Source organism: Vespa crabro, chromosome 1, assembly GCF_910589235.1.
Source record: "Vespa crabro chromosome 1, iyVesCrab1.2, whole genome shotgun sequence".
NCBI classification, from domain to species: domain Eukaryota; kingdom Metazoa; phylum Arthropoda; class Insecta; order Hymenoptera; family Vespidae; genus Vespa; species Vespa crabro.
This window is the reverse complement of record NC_060955.1, coordinates 1,185,001-1,210,000: the sequence shown is the minus strand read 5'-3', so window position 1 is coordinate 1,210,000 and position 25,000 is coordinate 1,185,001. Positions and strand designations below refer to the sequence as shown.

At 29.1% G+C, this 25,000-nt stretch overlaps 5 protein-coding genes across 9 annotated transcripts in view; 3 read left to right on the top strand and 2 right to left on the bottom strand.

Moving 5' to 3' along the window:
• LOC124429907 (hydroxylysine kinase) overlaps positions 1–1,460 on the bottom strand; it is a 5,736-nt gene extending 4,276 nt beyond the window's left edge. Inside the window, exons 1-3 of one of the 2 annotated variants that reach the window (XM_046975796.1) lie at positions 1,321–1,458; positions 1,121–1,175; positions 1–938 (exon numbers count right to left, since the gene is read on the bottom strand). The exon at positions 1–938 is cut by the window's left edge and continues 4,276 nt beyond it. In XM_046975796.1, coding sequence (XP_046831752.1) covers positions 1–938; positions 1,121–1,151 — 969 coding nt within the window. In that variant the 5' untranslated portion in view covers positions 1,152–1,175; positions 1,321–1,458. Of the gene's footprint in view, positions 939–1,120; positions 1,176–1,320 lie in introns of both variants that reach the window. The other variant, XM_046975799.1, reaches the window with a different exon arrangement.
• On the top strand, positions 1,441–5,258 carry LOC124429902 (phenylalanine--tRNA ligase beta subunit). Of its 3 annotated transcripts, none has more exons than XM_046975783.1 (12): positions 1,441–1,563; positions 2,512–2,567; positions 2,669–2,823; positions 2,905–2,971; positions 3,051–3,317; positions 3,396–3,575; positions 3,694–3,869; positions 3,930–4,134; positions 4,202–4,282; positions 4,356–4,448; positions 4,518–4,797; positions 4,918–5,258. In XM_046975783.1, exons 3-12 carry the CDS (start codon positions 2,684–2,686, stop codon positions 5,067–5,069), a joined length of 1,641 nt encoding a protein of 546 aa, XP_046831739.1. In that variant the 5' UTR covers positions 1,441–1,563; positions 2,512–2,567; positions 2,669–2,683; the 3' UTR covers positions 5,070–5,258. The 3 variants fall into 3 exon arrangements, with proteins under 3 accessions (XP_046831739.1, XP_046831728.1, XP_046831717.1); XM_046975772.1 differs by having other exon boundaries at positions 1,469–1,598; XM_046975761.1 differs by lacking the exon at positions 1,441–1,563 and adding an exon at positions 2,071–2,292.
• A 358-nt stretch (positions 5,259–5,616) lies between these two features.
• Positions 5,617–13,709, top strand: LOC124429877 (ras GTPase-activating-like protein IQGAP1). The gene is made up of 26 exons (XM_046975675.1): positions 5,617–5,861; positions 6,323–6,461; positions 6,554–6,788; positions 6,905–7,049; positions 7,116–7,273; positions 7,358–7,492; positions 7,589–7,673; positions 7,765–7,856; positions 8,003–8,165; positions 8,267–8,427; positions 8,500–8,634; positions 8,746–8,902; positions 9,041–9,286; positions 9,377–9,528; positions 9,604–9,747; positions 9,833–10,135; positions 10,197–10,361; positions 10,452–10,565; positions 10,687–11,030; positions 11,136–11,360; positions 11,445–11,835; positions 11,935–12,114; positions 12,209–12,338; positions 12,501–12,774; positions 12,917–13,198; positions 13,321–13,709. The coding sequence occupies exons 1-26, from the start codon at positions 5,822–5,824 to the stop codon at positions 13,676–13,678; spliced, it is 4,953 nt and encodes a 1,650-aa protein (XP_046831631.1). The 5' UTR covers positions 5,617–5,821; the 3' UTR covers positions 13,679–13,709.
• A 408-nt stretch (positions 13,710–14,117) lies between these two features.
• Positions 14,118–15,554, top strand: LOC124424411 (rRNA-processing protein UTP23 homolog). Its single transcript, XM_046963424.1, has 3 exons — positions 14,118–14,673; positions 14,784–15,016; positions 15,084–15,554. Exons 1-3 carry the CDS (start codon positions 14,554–14,556, stop codon positions 15,511–15,513), a joined length of 783 nt encoding a protein of 260 aa, XP_046819380.1. The 5' UTR covers positions 14,118–14,553; the 3' UTR covers positions 15,514–15,554.
• A 763-nt stretch (positions 15,555–16,317) lies between these two features.
• On the bottom strand, positions 16,318–24,649 carry LOC124424402 (enhancer of mRNA-decapping protein 4). 2 transcript variants are annotated; one of them, XM_046963400.1, is made up of 9 exons: positions 21,818–24,649; positions 21,605–21,680; positions 21,026–21,231; positions 20,540–20,919; positions 20,190–20,458; positions 18,442–20,099; positions 18,107–18,314; positions 17,715–18,011; positions 16,318–17,605 (listed from the first exon to the last, which is right to left on the bottom strand). In XM_046963400.1, exons 1-9 carry the CDS (start codon positions 21,858–21,860, stop codon positions 17,416–17,418), a joined length of 3,327 nt encoding a protein of 1,108 aa, XP_046819356.1. In that variant the 5' UTR covers positions 21,861–24,649; the 3' UTR covers positions 16,318–17,415. The 2 variants fall into 2 exon arrangements, with proteins under 2 accessions (XP_046819356.1, XP_046819365.1); XM_046963409.1 differs by lacking the exon at positions 21,818–24,649 and adding an exon at positions 21,750–21,768.
• Positions 24,650–25,000: the final 351 nt, after the last annotated feature.

Sequence of the window (25,000 nt, the reverse complement as noted above, 5' to 3'; positions counted from 1 at the left end):
CTGGCATATTCTCGCGCATACACTGACCTTTAAAATTTTCTTCTCCAAATCTGTCAATTTCCTCAGACTTTGGTATCCCTCGATAACGTGTTTACCTACATTTATATCTTTACGTTCTAATAACACGTAACAAATGGCAATAGCCAATTCAAATATCAGACATGTTTTTTGGGTATCACCGAAATCGATAATGGCCACGATATCGGTACCATCCTTATTAACGAGAATATTTTGTTCGTTTAAATCGCCATGTATCATGCCTTGTTCAAGGATCGGTACGAACTTTAATACCTCCTTTTCGAATGTATCGATAACGTCGCACACCAATTCTCTTCGTTTCTCGTCTGGCACTGCGAATACGAATAAATGGAGTTTCGACATGGACATCAACATCCATATACTTCTATGATGCTCAAAGGCCGGATGATAAAATTTCGATAGTTTCACGTCGAGATCTGCCGCCAAATAACCGACCTTATAAAGCAATTCCTTATTCCAAGATACACTTGTTAATAATTGACCAGGTTGATAAATGAAAAGCCTTATAACATGACTTTCCTCGGAATCATTTATCTTCTCCATGTTATAATATGTGCCACTTAAATTTTTAACTGGTATTGGACAATTGAAATGGCCATTTAAAAATATCAACATTTCAGTTTGCGCATCTATAACATGAGTATTTCGCGAATCCAAAGAATTTATAATCTTTAAAACGTACCCATGTTCGCTGATTTCCGATATATAAGGATTCTCATGTGATTCCTTACAATGTACGTGATAATTTTTATCATCGTAAGCGTTCAACTCTTTGATATCCATCGCTGTTAGACCATAGATCTTTGATAAAAGATCGATTACAGTTTCTTTGTTCATATTAGGACGTATACGTTGGCCAGGTGATAGCAGTATGTTACTTTTCTCCATTATTTTTATTCCTGTTATCAATTCATATGATCAGTGATATTAAAAAATCGATATGTAAAACAATTATGTGTATATATATATATATATACGCACAAACACAATATATATATGCATGTGTTGTGTGTGTATATATATATATATGTGTGTACATGTATACACTTTATGTAAAAAAGATAGATAAAAAATCGCTCACTTGTTAGTTTTATCGCTTCGTAAGTAAACATTGAGTGATAAAGGGTCAACGCTCCCTTTACAAATATCAAATGCATATAAAATAATTCTAACGTCGAGAATTATGACAGTTATATGTTAAGTAAATTATTTTATTTAAAAAAAAAAGAAAAAAAAAAAAAGAAAAAAAAATTCACTTTGCAATAATCGATTATAACGCACCTTGTTCTTCGAAGATGACAATATTATTTAATGATCAATCATTCACAATAAAATCGGTGATCATACGCGCGAAAATTATATATATATATATATATACGTAAATACGTCGACGGACGATACAATCCTGTACGATGTCTTCGCTCGGAAGGGAAGAAGTCGTTTAAAAAGTTAAACGACACAATCATCCGTGACGCGGATGTAATTCATAGTGTAACATTGTGAACCAACAAGAAGACGAGAAGGGTACTACCATCAATGCATATATCTCTTAATTGCATGTAAGACTTCTCTAAACTAAATACATCTACTCGTTTCCCTTGGAAATTTACACAGAAATACGTCTACGTTCTATATATTATCTTGCCTATCAAATTGTAGATAAGAATATCAAAAGAGAAACAAATAAATAAATAAAACAGAAAGAGAAAAAAAAAAATGTAAGAATTTCGAATATTCCGCTATGATTTATGGGCTTAATCGTTAAGACGTACAATCATTTTTATCGTCAAATCAAATATTGATAGGATACGTTTAACTTAAATGATACAACATTCGTAATTCTCTTTAAAAAAAAAAAAAAAGAAAAAGGAAAGAAAAATTTTGTAAACATATTATATATAGATTTAATATTTTATACGCGTGTTCGCCCATATAATAAATTTTTGCATGGTTCGATTTTAATCGCATCGCGCTATTGCGTATGCGCAATAATCTTTATCTATCAGGTTCAATGGCACTTACATTGAAATTTAAATTTCCCGCTCGAATGTATTACTTCCGTTAGTTCCTAACCTATATCAATGGTTTCGTTGTCGTGCATTTAATATTATTATTTATTAGAAAAGAAAAATAAGAGAGCAAACACATTTCTTATACATTTCTTATCGTTCCTAAGATCTTCATAACCTTTCAAAATGCCGACTATAGCCGTCAAACGAGATTTGTTATTTAAAGCACTTGAAAAAACATATTGTAAGAAAATTACTATAAATATATTTTTGTCTTATCGCTTGTCTATGATTTTTCTTTAATTAATTAGTAATTAAACAAATCATTTGGCGGACATTTAAATTCTATTTCGTATAAAGATTTTTATTAAGTTTTCTATCATTCCATTTGTGCATTATAAATTCCATAGGGATTAAATAATTAATCATTAATTTTAATCAAGCAATAACAATTTGATTACAGCTGAAGAAGAATTTCAAAATTTATGCTTTGAGTTTGGTTTGGAATTAGATGATGTGGTAAGGATCTTGTCTAATCATTAATTTCCATAACTTTAAAAACAACTCATTGTATGTACCCTTTTGTATATATATATATATATTTATATATATATTTATAGACTACAGAAAAACAGATGATAGCAAAGGAACAAGGTTCCGAACAAAGTATTGGTGCTTCGGAAGAAGTTATTTATAAAATTGATATTCCAGCTAACAGATATGATTTATTATCTTTGGAAGGTCTAGTTACTGGATTATTAGTATTCTTAAATAAGTACGTGCAGATTTATAAAACTATTTTTTTATTGATTTAAAATAAAATAAGAAAAAAAGATTCATATTATTCCTTATACAGGACTAGTGTACCATGTTATAATTCAATAAAACCAACTGTACCAGAAGAAATTGTAATGAAGGAAGAAGTGAGTATAAATATTATTGAAAAGTCAATGATATAAATAATAAAATGAGAAATATTATAATTCTATTACAATATTTTAGTGTTTAAAAGTCAGAGAACATATAGTTGCTGCTGTATTACGTGATATTACTTTTACAAAAGATTCTTACAATAGTTTCATTGATCTTCAAGACAAATTACATCAAAGTATAGGACGAAAACGAAGTATTGTATCAATTGGTACACATGATTTAGATACTATTAAAGGACCATTTGTATATGATGCAAAACCGCCAAGTGCTATTCGTTTTAAACCTCTTAATCAAACAAAAGAATATACTGGGGAGGAAATAATGGAATTGTATGCGGTAAATATTTTTTGATAAAAAGAATTATTTGTGAAAAGGAAGAAAAAGGAAAATTTTAATGGAAACATATTCTTACAGCATCATGCACAATTAAAACAGTATTTACCAATTATAAAGGATAGTCCTGTATATCCTATAATATATGATAGTAATGGTATTGTTTTATCATTACCACCCATAATTAATGGGGATCATACAAAAATCACTCTCAATACTAAAAATGTACTTATAGAATGTACTGCAACTGACCTTAATAAGGTATTTATTTACTTGATCTTTTACTCTTGTAAATAAAAAAAAAAGAGATGTTTTTCCCTGATACAATATTATAATATAGAATTAATGTTTAGTTAATTAATTTTAATAAATATTTTAGGCAAAGATTACAGTAGATACTATAGTTTGTGCTTTCAGTGTATACTGTGCAAAAAAATATACAACAGAAACTGTAAAAGTAATATATCCAGATAATAAAATCTTTTATCATCCAGAATTGAGCTACCGTATGGAAGAAATAAATAGTGAAAATGCAATGAATTATATTGGGATCAAGTAAGTTAAATTAAATTGTAACGATTGATAATTACTTTACCATATAATTATGTAATTTAGAAAAACTCCAGAAGAAATAGCAAAGCTGTTATCTAAAATGTCATTGGAAGCAACAGTAAAAGAAAAAAATAATATTATTATTAAAATACCTCCAACGAGAAGAGATGTTTTACATCCATGTGATATTTATGAAGATGTAGCTATTGCTCATGGATATAATAATATAGATAAAATATTTCCAGAAATAAATACAATTGGTATTGAAGTAAGTACTATAGAGTATTTACTTGATATCAAATATTTCATATGTTATAATATATTTTAAATTTAAGTTTCCGCTCAATAAATTATCTGATCAATTACGCGAAGAATTGGCACGTGCGAGTTTTACCGAAACATTGACGTTTTCGTTGGTAAGTTAAATGTGGAAAAGAAAAAAAAGAAAAACTAAACGATATTAAATAAAAAAAATGTAATATTGTACAGTGTTCCAGGGATGATATTTCAGAAAAAATAAATCATAAAATAGAGGATATACCAGCTGTTCATATATCCAATCCAAAAACCTTAGAATTTCAGGTAATATATATTTAGTCATGAGTGTGAACAAATAAATATATCTTCTTTTTTTATTACTCCTCATTATAGGTTGCACGTACGACTCTATTACCAGGATTATTGAAAACAATAGCCGGAAATAAGAAGATGCCATTACCTTTGAAATTATTTGAGATTTCTGATATTGTTTTACTTGATCCTACAATGGATGTCGGTGCACGTAATAAAAGGCATTTATGTGCAGTATATTATAATAAAACTGGAGGTTTTGAAATAATCCATGGTTTACTTGATAGAATTATGCAAGTACTTGAAGTATCATGGAGTACTAATAAAACAGACACTGGATATTATTTACGTGCAGCTGATGGTAAAATAATAAACATTTCTTTTTTCTTTGTTTCTAATTTTTTTTTTTTTTTTTTTTTTTTTTAAATGTACAATTCAAAGTACTTCTATTTGAAAATAACCTCATATAATCTTCTTACAGATCCAACTTTTTTTCCAAAAAGATATGCAGAAGTAATATATAATAACAAAGTAATTGGCAAAATGGGGATTTTACATCCAGATGTACTTACAAAATTTGAGTTAAATTTACCATGTTCTACGTTAGAAATTGACATTGAACCATTTCTATGAGATATCAATAATATACACAAATGGTAAATAGCAAGAGAAAGAGAAAGGAAGAGAAAATATAAAAATGATAAAATAATTTGAATACCTAATAATTAATAAGAATGTTTCGTATTTTCACTGTGATCCGCGATAACTTTTACTATGAAAAATGTTTTTTCAAAAACTTTAATAAAAACTAATGAGACTCTACACCATGACAAAACAAAAACATAACCTTTAAATATACGCATGAAAGGAAATAATATTACACAGTTTTATTGTGTATTATATGCTTATTCTTATATTTTAAGTAATTTCATATATGAAATTATTATCTCTTAGGAGTAATATAAAAGAAAAAAAAAAAGGAAAATTGAATTTCTTTTTAGTTTACATTGTTTCTCGTTCAATATTCGATTTTGATAGGCTTAAAATCAACTAATCATTTGACATCTTTTATAAATGTATTTTTTTCTTGGCATATTATAAATGATTGAACTGATTTTATATAATCGATGAAAAATCCTTTAAATGCAACTTAAAAAAAAAAAAAAATTAAATAAAATATTGTTTGTTAGGATAAAAAATATTTTTCTGGACAAAGAGTATTTATATATTTGGAAATATTTATTTGTGAAAGCATTACAGTTGGCAAGACTACTCTGGTAGTATATCCGCTGATAATTTTGAATTTTAAGGAATGTAACGTATACTACAGAATAATTTTCGTGCTTTCGTAGTTTTATGTATAATTTTTGTTTTAATTTAGCGACATGATTAATACTGGTCATAAATCATTTGATTATAAAAAGGGTAAGCTAATTGATAAAATATACATATATAATCATTAATATTTTACCTTTAATTAATATGTTTTATGACAACAGCTTGCCATTGTGTATTTATTGACAAGTATTGTGATATAATAATCCTATTCGTTGTTTGCCCATCCACAACTTTTAATATAACTTTCTTTTGTCCTATTAAAACATTTCTAATTATTGTAACGATTATTTATATCAAAAAGAAAGAAAAGTTAGATTATTATAACTAAAATAAATGATTCAGTTTGAAGGTGACAGTAGGTTGATAAATGACAATAGTTTGACTTTTTGGCTTAGAATACATACATACGTATTTATATATATATATATATATATATATATATATATATATATGTGTGTGTGTGTGTGTGTGTGTGTATGTGTACATATATATATATATATCATTATTTGATCGAGATAAATATTAGAATTGTATTTTATTACAAATAGATAAATGCATTATTCCAAATACATCACGTAAGGAAGTTATTGTGGGAAATGATGGACGCAAAACAGCTGAAGAAATGGATGAACAAAGACAGAAAACACTTGCTTATGAATACCTTTGTCATTTAGAAGAAGCAAAAAAGTAATATATTATGATATTAATTTAATTAATTTAAATTGTAATGATATACGATTACAATTTTTTTTTTTTTTTTTTTTTTTTTTTTTTTTTAGATGGATAGAAGCTTGCATAAGAGAAAAGCTACCTCCTACGACAGAATTAGAAGAAAACTTAAGAAATGGGGTTTATTTAGCAAAATTAGGTAATTTCATGGCACCAGAGATATTACCATTACACAGAATTTATGATTTTGATCAGCGAAGATATGCGCTTGCTGGATTACAGTTTAGACATACAGATAATATTAATTATTTTTTACAATGTCTTCAATCCATGGAGTTACCTTTAGTACGTATATTATATCATTATCATTAATGCTTATAAATTTAAAATGATTAACTTGAAGTATGAATGAATTTTTGTTATATAAATATATATATATATATATATATATATACCTCCAGACATTCCAACCAGAGACAACAGATATATATGATAAAAAGAATATGCCACGAGTAATATATTGTATACATGCGCTTAGTACACATTTATTTAAGCTAGGCAAAGCACCAAAAATTCAAGATTTGTATGGAAAAATCAATTTTACAGGTAAGACAGATTCTATACTTGTTATATCCTAAAATGAAATTGTTTTCGTCAAATGTTAATTTACAGACGCAGAAATTGATGCTGTCAGTGAAGAATTTCGTAAATATGGTATCCAAATGCCTTCGTTTCAAAAAATTGGTGGCTTGTTAACTAACAGTATGGCTGTAGATATTGCCGCACTTCATGCAGCAGTAATTGCTATAAATCAAGCGATTAAAAATCAAGTAAGATAAAAAAGAATCATACATTTGTATTTAAATTAAACAAATTGATTTTTATTTAACAATTATGTTATAATGTCATTCAAGGATCATGTTATGATGTTAAATGTTTTACAAAATGAGGCAGCACAGTTAAATAACATTTGCATTGAATATATTCAAGATTATAGTGAAGCTTTGTATAAAGCAAAAAGTAATAAAACGGAAGCTTCTCTTAATAGAGTAAGTTATGAAATAGTTATTAAAAAATACGTGAGATATAAATGAATTAAAAATATTTGAATAACTATGAAATTTGTATTATATTGTATTTTATAGTCTTTGAATGATAGTTATGTACCAGATGCATATGATGAACTATTAACACAAGCAGAAATGCAGGGTCATATCAATCATGTGAATGGTATGTTTAAAAGAATATTTTTCACAAATTAATATCTGTTTATATAATACAATATGGTATGATATAATGTGCATTGAACTTTTAAAAATAGCTCAGCATGCAGTGAAAAATATTATTCAATTAGTTCAATCTAATAGCGATGAACTAATTAAAGCCTTAGAATCACCTGCATTGCATTTACAGGTAAGTTTTTGGATTTTACGTATAGAACAAAAATTGATTATTATTATCATCTCTCATTATTATACATTTATCTCAATTTTTAAGATATTCAATTGTTTTTATACTACAATTTTTTTTCTTTTTTTTTCTTTTTTTCTTACTTGTAGAACATCATGTCTAGTAATATAGAAGCTTATAAGAAGCAATTAAGACAACTAATAGAACATTCTGAATGGAACAGCAATTATCCTGATATTAATCATCATTGGCAATATTTACTTCAAAATGCCATTGATACAGGAAATGAACGAGTACTCAAAGTTCAAAAACGTTAATTAATTTTTCATTTATATTTATTTTGATCAATATAAAAAAAAAATATATATATATATATATATATATATATATTATATTGTGCCTTTACATTCTAGGCAAGGAAGCTGTACAATTCGTAAATGAAACTTTACAGGCTGGTGGTTTAACTGAATTTTATAAAGCTTTAAAAAATCCATATCTTGAATTAACCGGTATAGATAAATTTGCAGTGCCATTATATTACGAAGAAATGAAAATTGATCGTACGGAATGTCAGGTAATGTAAAATTTATATATTCAAAATTGTCTATATGAAAATTATATTAATCTGAATAATATTTTTTAATAGAAAGATCTTACATACAATGATATAGTAGTTAGTATTCGTGTATTGTCATCAATAGCAGCAATTACTAAAGCAGTAGATATAGGAAATGTGGATTTAGTTTATGACGCTCTTAAGAATCCTGATGCACATATTATGGTAAATTTTATCATTGTAAATTATATATTAATAAACAATAGGGATAGATCAAGGATCAATGTTATGTCTGTGTTTATATTTCTTTTTTTTTTTTCTTTTTTTTTTTTTAAGGAATTAAATGAAGAAAATAAACTGAAATATTTTAGTGCATTGGCAACATTACGCTGGGAAAAACAATCACAATCTGTATTATGTCCTATACTAACGTATATCGATATAAAAGATTGCATTGAACTAGTAAATCAACAATATCAACAAGATAATGAACGTATGAAAAAAAAAATATATATATATATATACAAAGAAGATCTTTAAAAAATATAAATACTTATAACTTGGATAAAACGAATCTAATCAATTTTTTTTTTTTTTTTTTTTTTTTTTTTTTTTTTTTTTTTTTTTATAGTGATACAAATGTTGCATGAATTGAATTTAGCTATGGTTGAAAATAATCCATATACTGTAACTGAAGCTTTAACGAAGCTACAATTGAAGTTATATTGGTACATAACTCCTAAAGATCCTTTATTCGTTTACAAATTATTGAATAAGTGCCTTTTGGAGAAACACTCTGATGGTTCTGAGCTATGGTTAGACGATGTGGAAAATGTACTGTCTATTTTGTCTAAGGAAAGCGAAAAAGCTAAATTAAGTACGTATCTTAATCATTTCAGATTGTTAGCTTATAGAATTATATAAAAAATTATATGATATTATCATGTGAATATATGTCATTATACAGTGTGCGATTTCCTCGTTCAATTTAACAATAATTTGGACGAGAAAAATCAGGAATATTTTATGATTTTTTTCAACGATTCATTGAGTAAATCAATAACGGAAGAAATTAAGGAAAAGAAATTCCATACATTATGTAATTTGAGAAAGCTAAAGGTTATATATTTTGTTTATAAAAATAAAGATAATACAATAGACATTAAATTTAATTAATTGTATTTTTCATTTTAGTGTGAAAAATATAATTATTCGATTGTTCGATACGTCACTCCCTTAGGCAACGAAGCATATTTGGATTTAAAGGAGCATACAGTCACATGGGATCCTCCTGAAGATTTATCAGAAACTCATTACCTCACTTATGATGATATCAACGTATACATTTTTTATTAATATATATATATCTATATATACATACTTATAATTACAATTTTTATTTATAATAAAATTCTTTTTGCAGTACGTAATGAAAAATAATGTGAATGAAGATCCACATGAATATTTGAAAATGAAGGGACTCATTGTTAGGCTACAAGCACGTGTCCGAGGATATTTATTACGTAAAAAGTATTCTTCTAAATTCATTTATTTTAATACCAAGAAAATTGTCAAAATACAAGCGTGGTGGAGAGGTATATTGCAACGAAAGCGTTATATTGCATTACTTAATGAAAGGCACGAAAAAGATTCTGCATTGTGTCAATCTAATCCTAAACGAATGCAAACCGAATACATTGATGTGTTGGATATATACCGTGATTATGTAAGTTTAATATAAAAGTTTATATTTTTCCCATAAAAATTATAAACTATTTATGCTCTAGGAACCACAAATTATAAAGCTCCAAGCTCTTTGGCGTGGACGTGCAGCTAGAAGAGCTTTTGATTCATTATTACATATGGAAAAACCACCATTCCCTGTGGTCAGACATTTCTCTGCTATCCTTAATTTTAACGCCCAAGATTATGATAAGGACTTACAATTGCAGGTATTTTTTTTTTTTTTTTTTTTAATATGACTTAAATATATTTTTCAACTTAATTAATACTTTCTTCTATATTACGATAATTTACTTTAGCATTTAAAACACGAAGTCGTACAAATTATAAGACACAATCAGAACTTATCGCAACAATTGGATAGCATGGATATTAAAATTGGTTTATTAATTCAAAATAGAATCACGTTGCAAGTAGGTATTAATAATTTCATTTTCTTTCGTTTGTCTATATGAGAAAGAAAAAAAAAAATTTTGTTTTTTTCTTTCTTATCGTTTACCTTAAATTAAAAAATGTTTTATCGTACGCTATAAGGATGTAATTTCACACGGCAAAAGTTTGGAAAATCTTGCGAAACAAAGGCACAATAACAAGGATAATAAAAATTCTTCTGGGATGACGGATAATTTGTCAATGCAAAAAGGATTGAAATCATTGACTAAGGAAGGCCGTAAAAAACTCGAGGGCTATCAACATTTATTTTATGCATTACAAACTAATCCAGCATATTTATCGAAATTATTATTTCTATTGCCACAAAGTAAAACAAATAAATTTTTACAAAATGTTATCTTAACGTTATTCAACTTTGGATCAAACATTAGGGAAGAGTATCTTTTATTGAAGCTCTTTGGCAGTGCATTACAAGAAGAAATAAGGTAATATCAAAATAATTTATAGAAAAAAAAATTAATATATATATATATATATATATGTGCGTTTGTGTGTGTGTGTGTGTGTGTCTGTGTGTGTTTTAAATATAGATGTAAATTTCAAAAGCCATCTGAAGTTGTTACTGGAGATCCATTAGTATTAAAAATAGTTGTAAATTATGCACGACAATTAAATGGTCAAAGAGCATTAAGGCAGATAGTAGGACCAATCATAGAAAAAATATTATCCGATAAGACACTATCGATAGAAACAAATCCCGTGGATATATACAAATGTTGGAGAAATCAATTGGAAATGGAAACTGGTGAGACTCAGTAAGTATACGTATAAATAATTGTATTATAAATAATATGAAATATTTTTTATAATATTTATTAATAACATTATTGTTCCATTAGAAATCTTCCGTATACTGTATCCCATCAAGAAGCATTAACGTACGAACACGTACGTAAGAAATTAAACGACGGTGTACGTTTACTACAAAAAACTGTATTAGAATTTTTAACGAGAATAACTGAATCACGTGACTTAATACCTTATGGAATGTTATACGTAGCCAAAGTTTTAAACGATACATTGTCAGAAAAATTTCCAAATGCCCCGGAGAAGGATATCTTAAAAGTAGTTGGAAATTTAATTTATTATCAATTTATAAATGCTGCCATTGTGGCACCAGATGCTTTTGATATTGTTACTTTACCAGTTGATAGATCACTGTTGAATGATCAAAGAAGAAATTTAGCTAGCATCGCAAAAATATTACAATTCGCTGCTTCCAAGAAAGGAGTAAATATCTTTGTTAAATTGATATAAATTTTTTTTTTCTTTTTTTTTTTTTTTTTTTTTCTTTTTTTTATACATATTAAATCATATTAAATATTATAGTTCGGTGAAGAGGCCACACATTTGGTTTGCTTGAATCAATTTATCATTGAGTGTCATGAAAAATTTAAAAAATTTTTCCGATATTGTTGCCAAATAGAAGATCTGGAAGAACATTTTAGTATTCACGAATATACAGAAGCTACGCTCATACATAAACCTGAAATTTATATATCTTTACAGGTAAGTAATAATGTTATTATTATTATTATTATTATATCATCAGAAATAAAATATTAAAATGTAATAACAATAATTTTTCAATATGCATTATTAGGAAATTTGTGATACACATTGTCTCATGTTAAAATATCAAGATCAAATAGCACCAGACCCATTAGATCCGCTTCACGACTTATTAGACGATTTAGAATCTGCGCCAACCGTATCATCGTTGTTAGGAATATGTAAGAATAATGTAATGTATGGAGAGTGAGAAAGAAAAGAAAAGAAAAAAAAAACAAAAAACAAAAAGAAAAGAAAAAAGGAAAAAGAAAGAAAAAAAAAACAAAAAATCTTAAATAATTACTTGTTTAATTAATTTAATATTTTTTTTTTCTACGATATAGCCGATACAATGTGCGAAGGAAATTTGGCGAGGCTTGGTAAAACAGAAGTCTGTTTGGTGCTTACGAATAAATTTCAAGTTCCGGAAGACGAGGATACGAATTTGAACAGACTATTTATTAAAACGAAAGAACTTTTGGTTTCTGTGCTACAATTTTTAAAGGGTCCTACATTGGCGGATGCTTTAGCGATTACGTCTTCGCCTATGGATAAAAAATCATTGAACAAAGCAAAGTGCAATTCCATGTCACCTACATTGAATATCAATCACAAAAGGTATAATTTTTCTTGTTTTTCTCTCTCTCTCTCTCTCTCTCTCTCTCTCTCTCTCTCTCTCTTAGTCTGTCAAAATATCCAATTCGATTATGTCAAATAAAATAAAGCCAATTTTTTTTTATTGTTTTTGTTTTATAAATAGTTCATCCTTGAATGATTGTAAATTTCAATTGTCCGTATATTTGAATAAATTACGACTTGGAGGTTGGGTCAGTATGGAGGATGGTTATCAAAATATTATAACAGCAGTTGCTAAAGATCTTTGTAACAAGGGAAAGTATAGAATCATAAGGAATAAAGAACTTCAAACTTTACATATGACGAAACAGAGATTGGAAGAAAAAACGAAATATTATCAAGAACAAGTAGAGTATTACAATAAATATATACAAAAATGTCTTGAAAATTTACATACTGGAAAAGGGTAAATATATATGGATACATTTTGTATCATCATAATATATAGCTTATTTTTGTTTTTTTTTTTTTTTTTTTTTTTTTTTTTTGTTATAACTTACAATGTTATAAATGATTCATGTTTCACAGATCAATTCGAGCGTTACATGCGGCACGGAAAGATCATAGAAAATTGAAATCTAAAATTACATTAAGATATTCCGCTGCGAAATTGCAAGAGAAAGGTGTACTTCTAGAAGTCGATGGTCTTCCACATTCCCAAACTAAGAATGTCATTTTTGAGATAAGTCCTACCGAACATAATGGACTTTTTACTGTACAGTGTAAATTTATGGGAGTAGAAATGGAAAAAGTAGAAATTGATATCCAAAAATTACTTGAATTACAATTCGAAGGTTCACCGATAATGGATATGTTTGGAAAGGCGAAAATCAATGTAAATTTACTTTTGTATTTGTTGAATAAGAAATTTTATGGTAAAGCCTGAATTAAAAATGGATGAAATAGTAAATGAAAAAGAAACGCTTTGATAATTGAGATATTGATTTTAAAGAATTAACATGATAATGCAAGTGACATTCATTTTATACGTATACCTTTCGGATTGATATAATTTTTTTTTTTTTTTTTTTTAATGTAACAAAATTAAATAACTCATGTACATAAAATCAAGATATTAAAATCTTTTTATATCACGCTAATAATTTGTATTTGACAATACGTAATTTATGGGAAAAAGAAAACAAGAAAAAAGAAAGAAAAAAAATGCGCTAATGTAATAATTATATAATAATATAAATGACAATTTTGTATAAATGTTTCTAGATATATATATATATATTAAATTTTCTCCTAACGATATAATTTCCTATATAAATGCATACTATTATTTTATAATTCATACGCAATTATTTTATCATTAGATACAAATTTTCTAATTGAAAGAGTTACAAACAAATACAATTAAATGAACGTATTATTGTTTGAATATTAGCTTATTTTACACCTTAAATTTTATACTTTAAAGATTATTTAATTAATTGGAAAAATTATTGAAACTATTCGTTAAATCGATTTAGAATGAAGCCTATTCTCATTGATGGCGTAAACCATTATAAAACGAGAAATAGCTAACAGGATTAAGTGTAAAATAATTTTAATTTAATACTTCAATATCATTGAAGAAACTTTCCCGCCTTTCAAACGTCACATTAGCTCCATATGTAACATAACCTCTAAAATGAGATACGTTGTACATTCGGAGTTTACTTCGAACATTTATAAAAGAGAAAAAAAGAAATTAAATTATTAAACAATTAAGTTTCGATAAGTTAAATTAATTTATCTAATAATTAAAAGAAAATGAAAACATCGCGACATAAAAAAGCTAGAAAAACTTTAGCTTTTTATATAAATAATTTTAAATTTAGACAACCTTATCAAGTACTTATTGATGGTACATTTGCATTTGCTGCACTTGAGGTTGGTATATTTTTGAGAACAATTATATACAACTATTTTACAAACATATATATATATATATATATATATATATATAGTTAATAAATAATTATTTTTTTTAATTATTTTAGAACAAATTCAATATTCAAGAACAATTACCAAAATATTTTCAAGCAGAAACCAAATTATTGACTACACCATGCATCATTTTAGAAACAGAAAAATTAGGTTCTTTTTCGAAAGCAGTTATAGGTGCTATGCAAATAATCAAAAGATATGCAATTCATCGATGTGGACATGATAAGAAACCGATAACGGGTTCCAAGTGTTTGAGTTCTATGATAAGAAAAAACAATTCTTCTAGGTAAGTTAAAAATTTCTTATTAATATTGACATATTCAAAATAAATAACATATTAATACTTATTATAGATATATTATTGCAACGCAAGATCGTGAATTGCAAGAGGAATTAAGAACTATTCCTGGTGTACCATTGATATATCTTCATGGTAAAGCACCTACTTTGGAGGCACCTTCGGAAGCAAGTCAAAAATATGCTGAAAATATTAGAAATGAATTGGGAATGAGTCCATGGGAGAAAGAAAATATGATGATGTTAAAAAAGGAGGCGGGTTTAATAAATGAAATTGAGCCAAAACGAAAGAAACATAAGAAAGGTGGTCCAAATCCACTTAGTTGTTTAAAAAAGAAGAAGAAGAAGAACGACGTACAAATGGCAACAGCAGTGTCAGAAAAAAAGAAATCTGGTAAAATTAGAAAAAGGAAGAAAATAAGAATAGCAGCTCATGTCAAAGAAGCATTGATTGCTGAACTTTCAAATAAAACAGAATTGTCGTAATAGTATTCAACTCATATTAATAACAATAATGATTGATCAAACATATCTTCTTTTCTTTTTTCTTTCTTTCTTTTTTTTTTTTTTTTATTCATAATACAATATCTCGATTTATTTAATAAGAATAAAATATTTGTTTAACTTTGACTGGTTCAAGCTGGAACACATCTATAGTTTTGCTGTCAATGACATAAAAAATGTACCTGTTAACAGTAATTTTAAAATACATTATACACACTATTTATAAATTGTTCATTTTATAGAAATACATTTAAATATAATGCATGAAGTATAATACCAAATATGGTAATATTCATGTTGTTCATTAGTTCTCTTTTTAACAAACATGATAAAAGCCCAAGATATTTAGCATGGAAGATTATTGCATACATAATGCCTGCCATGCACCCATGACGATTGATGTAAAAAAATGATAAAAAATACATCATGATTTTTAACATTCCTTACAATATTTTTATGTAACTTGTTATATATATATATATATATATATATATATATATATATATATATATATATTTATATATTTATATATTTATATATTTTTAATATTATGAAAATATTGAAGATTGTATCCTATTTTGAAAAAATCAGAGATGTTGGAATCTTCAATTTTTTGAAGCAAATTATATAATACTCCCTATACATATATACATATATATGTATATATATGTATAATATTACAACTACTAATATCTAAACACATGTAAGGAATAATATCTGGAATTAGGAAATATTTGCATCATAGAAAGAATATATGTAAGTGAGATATAAACACAATCCTCAAAATGAATGTAAAATACGCTATATTATTTACATATGTCGTTGAAAGATACAAGAGAAACATTTTCAACATTATATGGAACACTGACATGCGTGTACATGCAAATGATACGCTGTATTATTTACTCCAAAACGTTATAAATTTAAAAAAAAATCATTAGAAAAAAGATATCTATTTATAAATGTAATGAATAATGTAAAAGTATGTTTTACATATAGATTATTTTTCGGTTTTATGAAGATTGCATTTTATGTACCTTTTTAGTGTTGTATTACCTCTTCTCTTATAATCTAGATAACGTGAAACATTTTGATTCACTAGATGAAATAAGAATATGAAATTCATGGTAATAATAATAATAATATGTACATAATAAAAAGGAAAGAAAGCTAAAGACGAATCGCGATGCAAAGTACACGTGTATCCTGCAAAGAGGAGAACAAAAAAAATGCCAATTAGTAGTAATAAGAATTTCTAGAATAGCCTCAAATTTATAAGTATATCCAAAATACATTATAGATCATGTCATGAATGGCGTGCACTGAAATGCACTGTCTATATAATTAGCAATAAAAAAGTTTTCTGAACATTATTATAAGTAACAAATGTAAAATAGGTTATTTTTTCTTTCTTTTTTTTTCTTTTTCTTTTTTTTTTTCTTTTTTTACAGTTTCTGTTGACATTGAAATCCCCTTTTGTATAAAATTCACATGAAAGTTAAAGAAACAAAAATTAAATAGCGAACAAAGATGTTGTGAAAACTTCTCGATAATAAAAACTTTAGATGGAACTAAATATTTCAATAACATGAAATATATAAAAATTTTACTTAGAAGTTTCGATGCGATAATACTAATATGAAAATATTTTGATTGATATTTTACAAAGTTGAGTACTTTGCGGACAATAGAAAACAGTATTCCAGTAAATCAATACAATTACAACGTATATTCATACAGTATTTCTTTCACATTCCATGTGAACTACTGTCAGTCTTAAATTCGCTATAGCGATATTGCTTGTAGACTAACACGTCTCAGTTTTGACAGAAAATAAGAACCTTATATTATACACGAATGTGCTTATTGAAGACAAACTGCTGGTCAAGGATGTTGATTTAATAAAGCACGTGCTGCCATGGCTAACATTTTCATTCGTCTGGCTGACCGATGATTTGGATTTGCTGTTACAAAAGTAGCTAATTGATTTTGCAAAGTCATTAATACAGTACCCATGTGCTCTCGAGTAACTGGATCATTTGGATCTAAATTCAATATAGCTTCTTCTAGCCACCTATATTTCAAGAATTTTATTTTACTTTTACAAAATTTCCCCATGATATATAAATATCATTGGTGTCAATTATAAAAAGAATGAAAACGTTATTGATTTGTACAATTACCTGTGTTTAAGTTCCGTACGATGTCCTAAATCGGCAGAAAGTTGTTGTACCAATGACAATAGTACTGGCTGTTGTAAAATACATCTTGTACCTTGGCCTTGTGGCCCTACAGGTGAGGAAAATACTTTTGACGGTTCTGTCCTTTCACAGGCCAAAACGACTAATCCCAAATCACTGGCACTTAAAGCTTGTTGAAAAGCGGCATTTAATTGACCTCTTTGCAATAGAGAGACAACTCGAGTTTGCGCATCAGCAACGACAGGTACGGATATTGTGGCAGGAGTTGTGGCACGTGAACTTTAATTGTAAATAAACAAAGAAACATATATCTATTCTATATATGTTTAAGAAAATATTGATAATGGTTATATAATATTTTTTTTAACAAGTACCGTGCGCCAGATATTTCATTCAGTTGTTGATTTAGATTTTCCCTGATTGATTCTCGAACAATACGTACATTATCCTCTTGTAAAGAAGATAGTCCTCTAGAAAATTCATTTCGTAATTCTTCGCGTACCAATGATGATAATGCTTCGCTTTGTTGTTCATTTCGTTGTTGATATTGCTTATCAATAATAATATCGACGTTTTGAAGGTCTAAAAAAAAAAAATATATATATATATATATATATATATACACAGATACATAATATTAATATTAACGTATAAATATAAATACAAGTATAAGTTTCTTGGCAAATAGTTAAAAATTATAATAGCTTACATTCGCGTGTACCTCTGACGAATGCATCTTGTACTTGTCTGAACATATTTTGGCAAGCTTTTTCCATGCCAGGTAAAAGAATATTTGTAAAAGTGTCTTTGAAAGCTACGTCAAGAGCAGGTTTAGCTGCATTTGCCGCAGCTAATGCCAATGTTTCTTTTATATGTGTACCGTTAATTAATTTAGTCAAATTATCCTTCAACAGATCGTCCATACGCGTTACATCCAAATGAAGCTGACGTTTTAATGGTTCGACCGTTTCCTCAACAATACGTGGTAAAATAGCCTCTATTTTATCTTTAATCGTTGTCTCGAGTGTATTTAAGAATTCACGCTGACGAGTCATTTGTCCATATAATTGTTCTAACGTTGCCGTTTGTTGTTGCGATGCTCTTGCTAAAACCGATTCCACGCGCGTCAATATAGGCGTCTCCTGGCGTAATCTCGTAACTTCAGCTTTTAATTCTCTAATTTCTTGATACTGTTCTTGAATAGTTTCTAAAATAGATTCCATTTTATTGGTTACGTCAGTAATATTTATATTATTTGCATTTTGCCATTTGGCCTCTTGTTCGCAAGAAATGTGACTGGCAGAAGATTTCGTTTCTTCCTTCGTCTTGTTCCTTTGTACAGTAGTATCATCTTCCCCATTTGGATATTCTTCGGAGTCTGGTTTCATGGCGTGTACATTGACATCTTTTAACAATACCATTGGAATATTAGGCCAATCTTCATCGGTATTTGGTGCGGCTTCCTTTTTACTTTCAGAATCAGCCTCCTCGTCTTGTTTACTGAGCGAGAGAATCTCTCTGACCTCTCTGGAAGGACTACTACCACCACTAGCCGGAGCATGTTCCTCAAGTTCGCTCGTTGCAAGCGGTGGATCCGATGCATTTAACGCTTGCACCGCCTGTGCCAGTGATGGACTAGCAGACAACACGTTCCCAAGTTCAGGACTAGCAGGGCTTGATTCTAATTCATTGTTCTCCTTTTTCGCAGGCGAGCTAAATGCGTCCGGTGTCATTAAGTTTAATCCGGCGTTATGATTACTCGTTGGTTCGATCGTAGCCGATAACATACGATCTTCTTCGCTATTTTCTCCTGAAATTCCATTGTGATTAACAGTCCCAATGTCGGGTAAATCTTCAGAATAATCCAAGGAATCATGGGTCAGCATATCCATGAGACAGTTGCCACTCACTTGTGAGGCAGGCTTAAATGCTATATGACATTCTTGTAATGATTTTGGTTGAACCAGGTACATTCTGATGACAAGCTGTTCCTCGGATTCTTCCTCGCACTGGGAAAGATCCTCCAAGGATTCTCCCGTTGGACGTATTTTTCTTTGCCCAGCATCAACAATTCCAAAACTCAAGATAGGATATGGCAGAAGAAATTCTGATATTGTACTTACACACGCTAATGCCTCTCCACTGACTTTCGAAATACTCAATATGTACAGAACTTTGTTATATATGTCAGATAACAAGAGATAACCAGCGCTAAGGTCTAAGCCTGCTTTCAATACAGGAACTTTTCCGGTGGAAGGAGTTGGCGCAAATTTAATCGTTTGCAAACAAGTCCATAATTCGCACGACCATACTTTCAATTCTGAATTATTGTCACAGCCAGTAATAGCGAATCTCCAGAATTGTACGCTACGTAAAAGTCGATGCGTTAATTTTTTAAGATCGATCAAGGATCGTGAGACGAGAAAGATCGAGAGTTAGATTAAAAAATTAACTTACTCAGGTTGACAAGTTTGATGATCGTCGAGAAAAAATAGACAAGAAATGGGACGTCCACCGTGGGGTTGCCATTGATGTAAACAATGTGGTTGGGTTTGCGTACCATGAGAATTACCGTGCATATATACCTGGAAGAACTTGACTTCTCCATCAAGACTGGCTGTAGCTAAGGCCGTACCATCTGGGCTAAACGTTGCCTCAACGATCATTCCTGAGTGTTGATTAATTTCTATCATACCGCCACTTTCTTTTGCAGCTGGATCAGTTGCCTATTATTCATTTAAGAGTTCGATTTTCTGTGTAAGAAAACATTTAGACGTCATAATATAGAGATCAATTTACACAGTCACCTCTATAGATCTAAATCTGGCTGCAACAGTGGCAACCGACCACAGTTCTGCCTTTGAACCCCTTGTCAGTACCAAAAGTTTTGACACTTCATCTCCGTCCGATGGATCATCTTCAGGAATATATGGGCACCAAATAACACGATGACTAGTCGGTGAGGATTCTTCTGCATCTACTTGTAATACTAAACTACATAATAATTCTGATGGCGTAGACTCGATAGTATGTATAAAGAGATTTCCTGAGTAATCTACGCAAGCTAAAATTGCATTTGACACATGAGCAAATGCTAGATCTTGTATCGCTCCGTGCATGCCTCTGAGTAATGCTCTTTGTTCTAATTCTTTATATACAACCCGTACTACTCCGCCTCCGGTTCCAACTAAAAGAAATGCAATATGAAAGAAGACAAATTAATAAACAACAAAAAAAAAAAAAAAAAAAGAAATAAGAGAAACATTGATAACAACTAAATCTATAATGATTACCTTTGATACCATAAGCTAGATACTTTCCAGACATATGAACAGCCAATAATTGACCGGTATAAAAATTATGTTCCCAAGTAAAGTCGACGATATTTTTTAATTTTACTTTGGAACTTCCATGATCATGACCTCCAGAGGATGGTATTATGGTAACATTTTGGCTATACAATTCCACCGAATGTTGATCCTCCTGTCCGTTGAATTCTCTGGATAAAAAATGAAGAATGAAAAGGGGAGCGCGCGGGGGTGTGGGAGGGGGGGGGGATAAAGGGAAGAAAAAAGGGGGGGGGGGGGGGGGAAAAAGGAAAAAGATATTATTTTGGAAGCACCAATCTCTCTGTGTTTATTATTTTGCCCTTGGCAATATAGCCAAAAGAGTATGTATTAAGGAATAATTTGAATGCCAAGGATTCATATTGAAAGTTCATAGAAAATATATAGGAATCTTGATAATTGTTGGAAGGACGATTAAAGAGAATTTGATAGAAAGAAAAAAGAGAGAGAGAGAGAGAGAGAGGGGGGGGGTAGGGAAAAAAAAGTCGAAGGATAATATATCGTGTATCTCTAGGATTAACTCACACTGTCTGAGGATATTGCAGGTGTCGTAGATTTTCTTCTCCGGTTTTGATCATTTTGTCGTTGTTCTTTCCGATCTCTGAAAAATCACCGTTTCAAGAGGGAAAAAAAGATATTAACAGTTTATATGTATATCCGGGAATCATACGATTCTAACCCCCAGCCGGTGGCACGCCTGACGGCATTATCTCCGTCGGTACGCTCGGACTTTCTCACCTTTCGCGCATAAATGTGATTCGCAGGTGTGACCGTTCAACATCGGACGATTTATTCGATCGAACCTATAATCCGTGCATTATCGTTCTTTCGATTATCGTCGTCGAGATCGCATATCACTAAAACGTACGATATTTTTGGATTATTAAATAAAAATTGAAATGTCAAACGGCAATTAGTATATAACCGCTTGCGCTTGTCAAAAAGACAAAACCGGAAGTCCCCCGGATGGAGATCTACTTTTTCATATTATCGCATGATGGCGTTCGATTCGAACAATCGAGATATCGAGAAATTAAATCGAATGAAGGAAAAGTTTTCTCTCGTTCAATCAACGAACCAATAGGATCATTGGAATATTAAATTTATTCGATTATCCATTTGGACCGGTCAATTTGATTTCTATTCAAACTTTTAATATCAAGTTAAACATCGTATTATCGATTTCGTTCAAAGTTATTATATATAATTCCCCTTTTATTAATGAGACATTTTTTTTTATGTAAATAAACGATTAAGAATTATCCTCACCCCGCCCCCATCTCTCTCTCTCTCTCTCTCCCCCTCTTCGTGCATTATTGTTCTCTCGAGGATAATAAAATATTTCTCATATCGATCGAATATTGCGCGATAAATTTATACAGTTTATTTTCTTGACTTTATATTACACTATAGACAGGCTTGTAAGTTGTTTTTTTTTTTTTTTATTTTCCTTCTTTTTTCTTTTTTTTCTTTTTTTTCTTTTTGTTGTTTTTTCGCGTACGTGTCCTTCAACCCTCTTTGGAAAATGGCAGTAGTGCTCAAACGTACATACGTAGACCCAAAATTGGTGGCAGTTTATTATATTCAGCTAATGTCGGATGATACTGTCGGTTTGTAAATAGCACTTAACATCTACGTATAATGCGTACACGTCGTCCCGTTTGCCAAATAGTATTTTATTATACAGATTACGCTTATTACCCATTTAAAAGCGAGAGGTGAAAGGTGAATCGAAAGGCGCGCTGATAAGAAAATTTTTTTAACTAATGTAAGAATTTTAAGTTTCGATTCACGTTTCTCGCACGGTGCATAGAATTTTTTTTCTTTTTTCTTTTTTTTTTTTTTTTTTGACCTACGGTAAAACGGACATCGATCTTCGCGAAGCCATTTATCGAATAGGATAATTTCATATAGTCTCTTTTTTCCTTTTTTTTTTCCTTTCTCTCCCTCTCTCTCTCTCTCTCTCTCTCTCTTCAATCCAATGCCGAACGCGTCGTATAAGAAAACTGACGTCGAACGAATTCGTTTCTTGATTTTTGCATTACGAACAATTCGAAATTTTGCATCATTGAAAATTTCATTGTTCTCGTTCTTGTTTCCTTTTTTTTTTCTTTTTTTTTTTTTTTTACCCCTTGCTTACATTCAACCCGTCTTTATTTTTCTATTTATTTATCTTGAAAACCTGTTCTTTTTTTTTTTTTTTTAATTCATTAATCATTTTTTTTCACCCTTTTTCACGATCATCATCCCCTTAACGTCCTTTCTCGTATTTCTCGTTGGCGATAAAGTCGGAGATAGATAAAACTTCTTTTTTCTTTTCTTTTCTTTTTTCTTTTGTTTTTTTTCTTTTTCTCTCTTATTTTTTTTTTTTTGGGTCTCTCGATACATCGTAACGTTCATCTAGATAATGATAAGCACACTGAGACACTGCGCCAATCCAATTGAAAAATGATATTAAATTTTTTATTCATTTGTTTTGTCCACTTCTCGTGATTTTCTCTTTTTTCTTTTTTCTTCTTCTTCTTCTTCTTCGTTTCTTTCTTTCTTTTTCTTTTCTCTTTTTTTCTTTTTTTTCTTTGTTCCTCCTCGGAAATAATATTTCACAGAGATTGAAAAATCACGCGATTAATATTTTTCATTCAATACGCGACTCAAAGATTTTAAGAACTCATCGGATATTTCCATTTCTTTTTCTTTTTTTCTCTTTACTTGTTCTTATTCGTTTCGTTTTTAATCAATTAATCAATGAATCAATGAATCAATGAATCAATTAATTAACTAACTAACTAATTATTCGGATCGTATGATATTCTATGTGTTTCTACGTGTGTGTGTGCGTGTACGCTTGCCTGTTCCTTTTTTAGTTCTGTTGTGTTTATTATTATTATTATTATTATTATTATTATTATTATATTATTATTATTATTATTATTATTATTATAATTATTATTATTATTATTATTAATTAAGCGTAATAGCTCGATTCAGCTAGGAGCGACTAGTCGATCGCCTAAGGAAGAATTACAATACAATCGTCGTGTAAGAAAGAAAGATGAACGATATATATATACACATATTCATATGTATGTATATATGTATATGTATATATACATATATATCGGGTGGCTTTGCGTACGGAAAGAATTTCCTATTTTTCCTTTTTTATCTCTCTCTCTCTCTCTCTCTCTCTCTCGTATTTACGAACGAATTTTTCATCTTGCACATTTTTCATGTCGTTCGAATTCTTTCCGTAGGATCTCGAAGAAGATACGAAAGTGGATTTACAAGCTTGAAAAATTTTCGCTAAAAATTACAATTTTTGTAAGTATTACAAAAGTCTAAGAAAAAATCTCTTTGATACGATCGTTCGCCATTCGCATGCATGTCGACGATGAAAATGGTCCCTGTGGGATTTCAATCGAAGTAATATAGTTAGTTCTCTTTGGATATATTTTATATGGTGTGTGTGTATATATATATATATTTTATAATATATAATATATAATATATATATATATATATATATATCGCTTTCTATTTTCTTTCTCTCTTTCTCACTCTGTCTTTCATTTTTTTTTCTCTCTTTCACTCTCGTTTCACTCTCACTCTCACTCTCGTTTGATTTTACTAAAGGAAAAAAAAAAAAAAAAAAAAAAGAAAAAAAAAATGCTCAGATCGTGTATTAAATTTATAAAAGGAATATCGAAAAATATGCTTGAACGATGTGAGAAGAAAGTTGATAAAGTTATTTTGCTTGTTGATCCAACTTTCTAAACGATCGACCGCCGAAATTTGTTATTTCAAACAAGTAAAATGAGTAAATCGTGACGCATGTCTCGTCGGCGAACTCCTTACGAACGAAACTGTGTGTGCTTGGAAATGAACTTTGGAAATAAACGAATATAATATATCGAACGAACA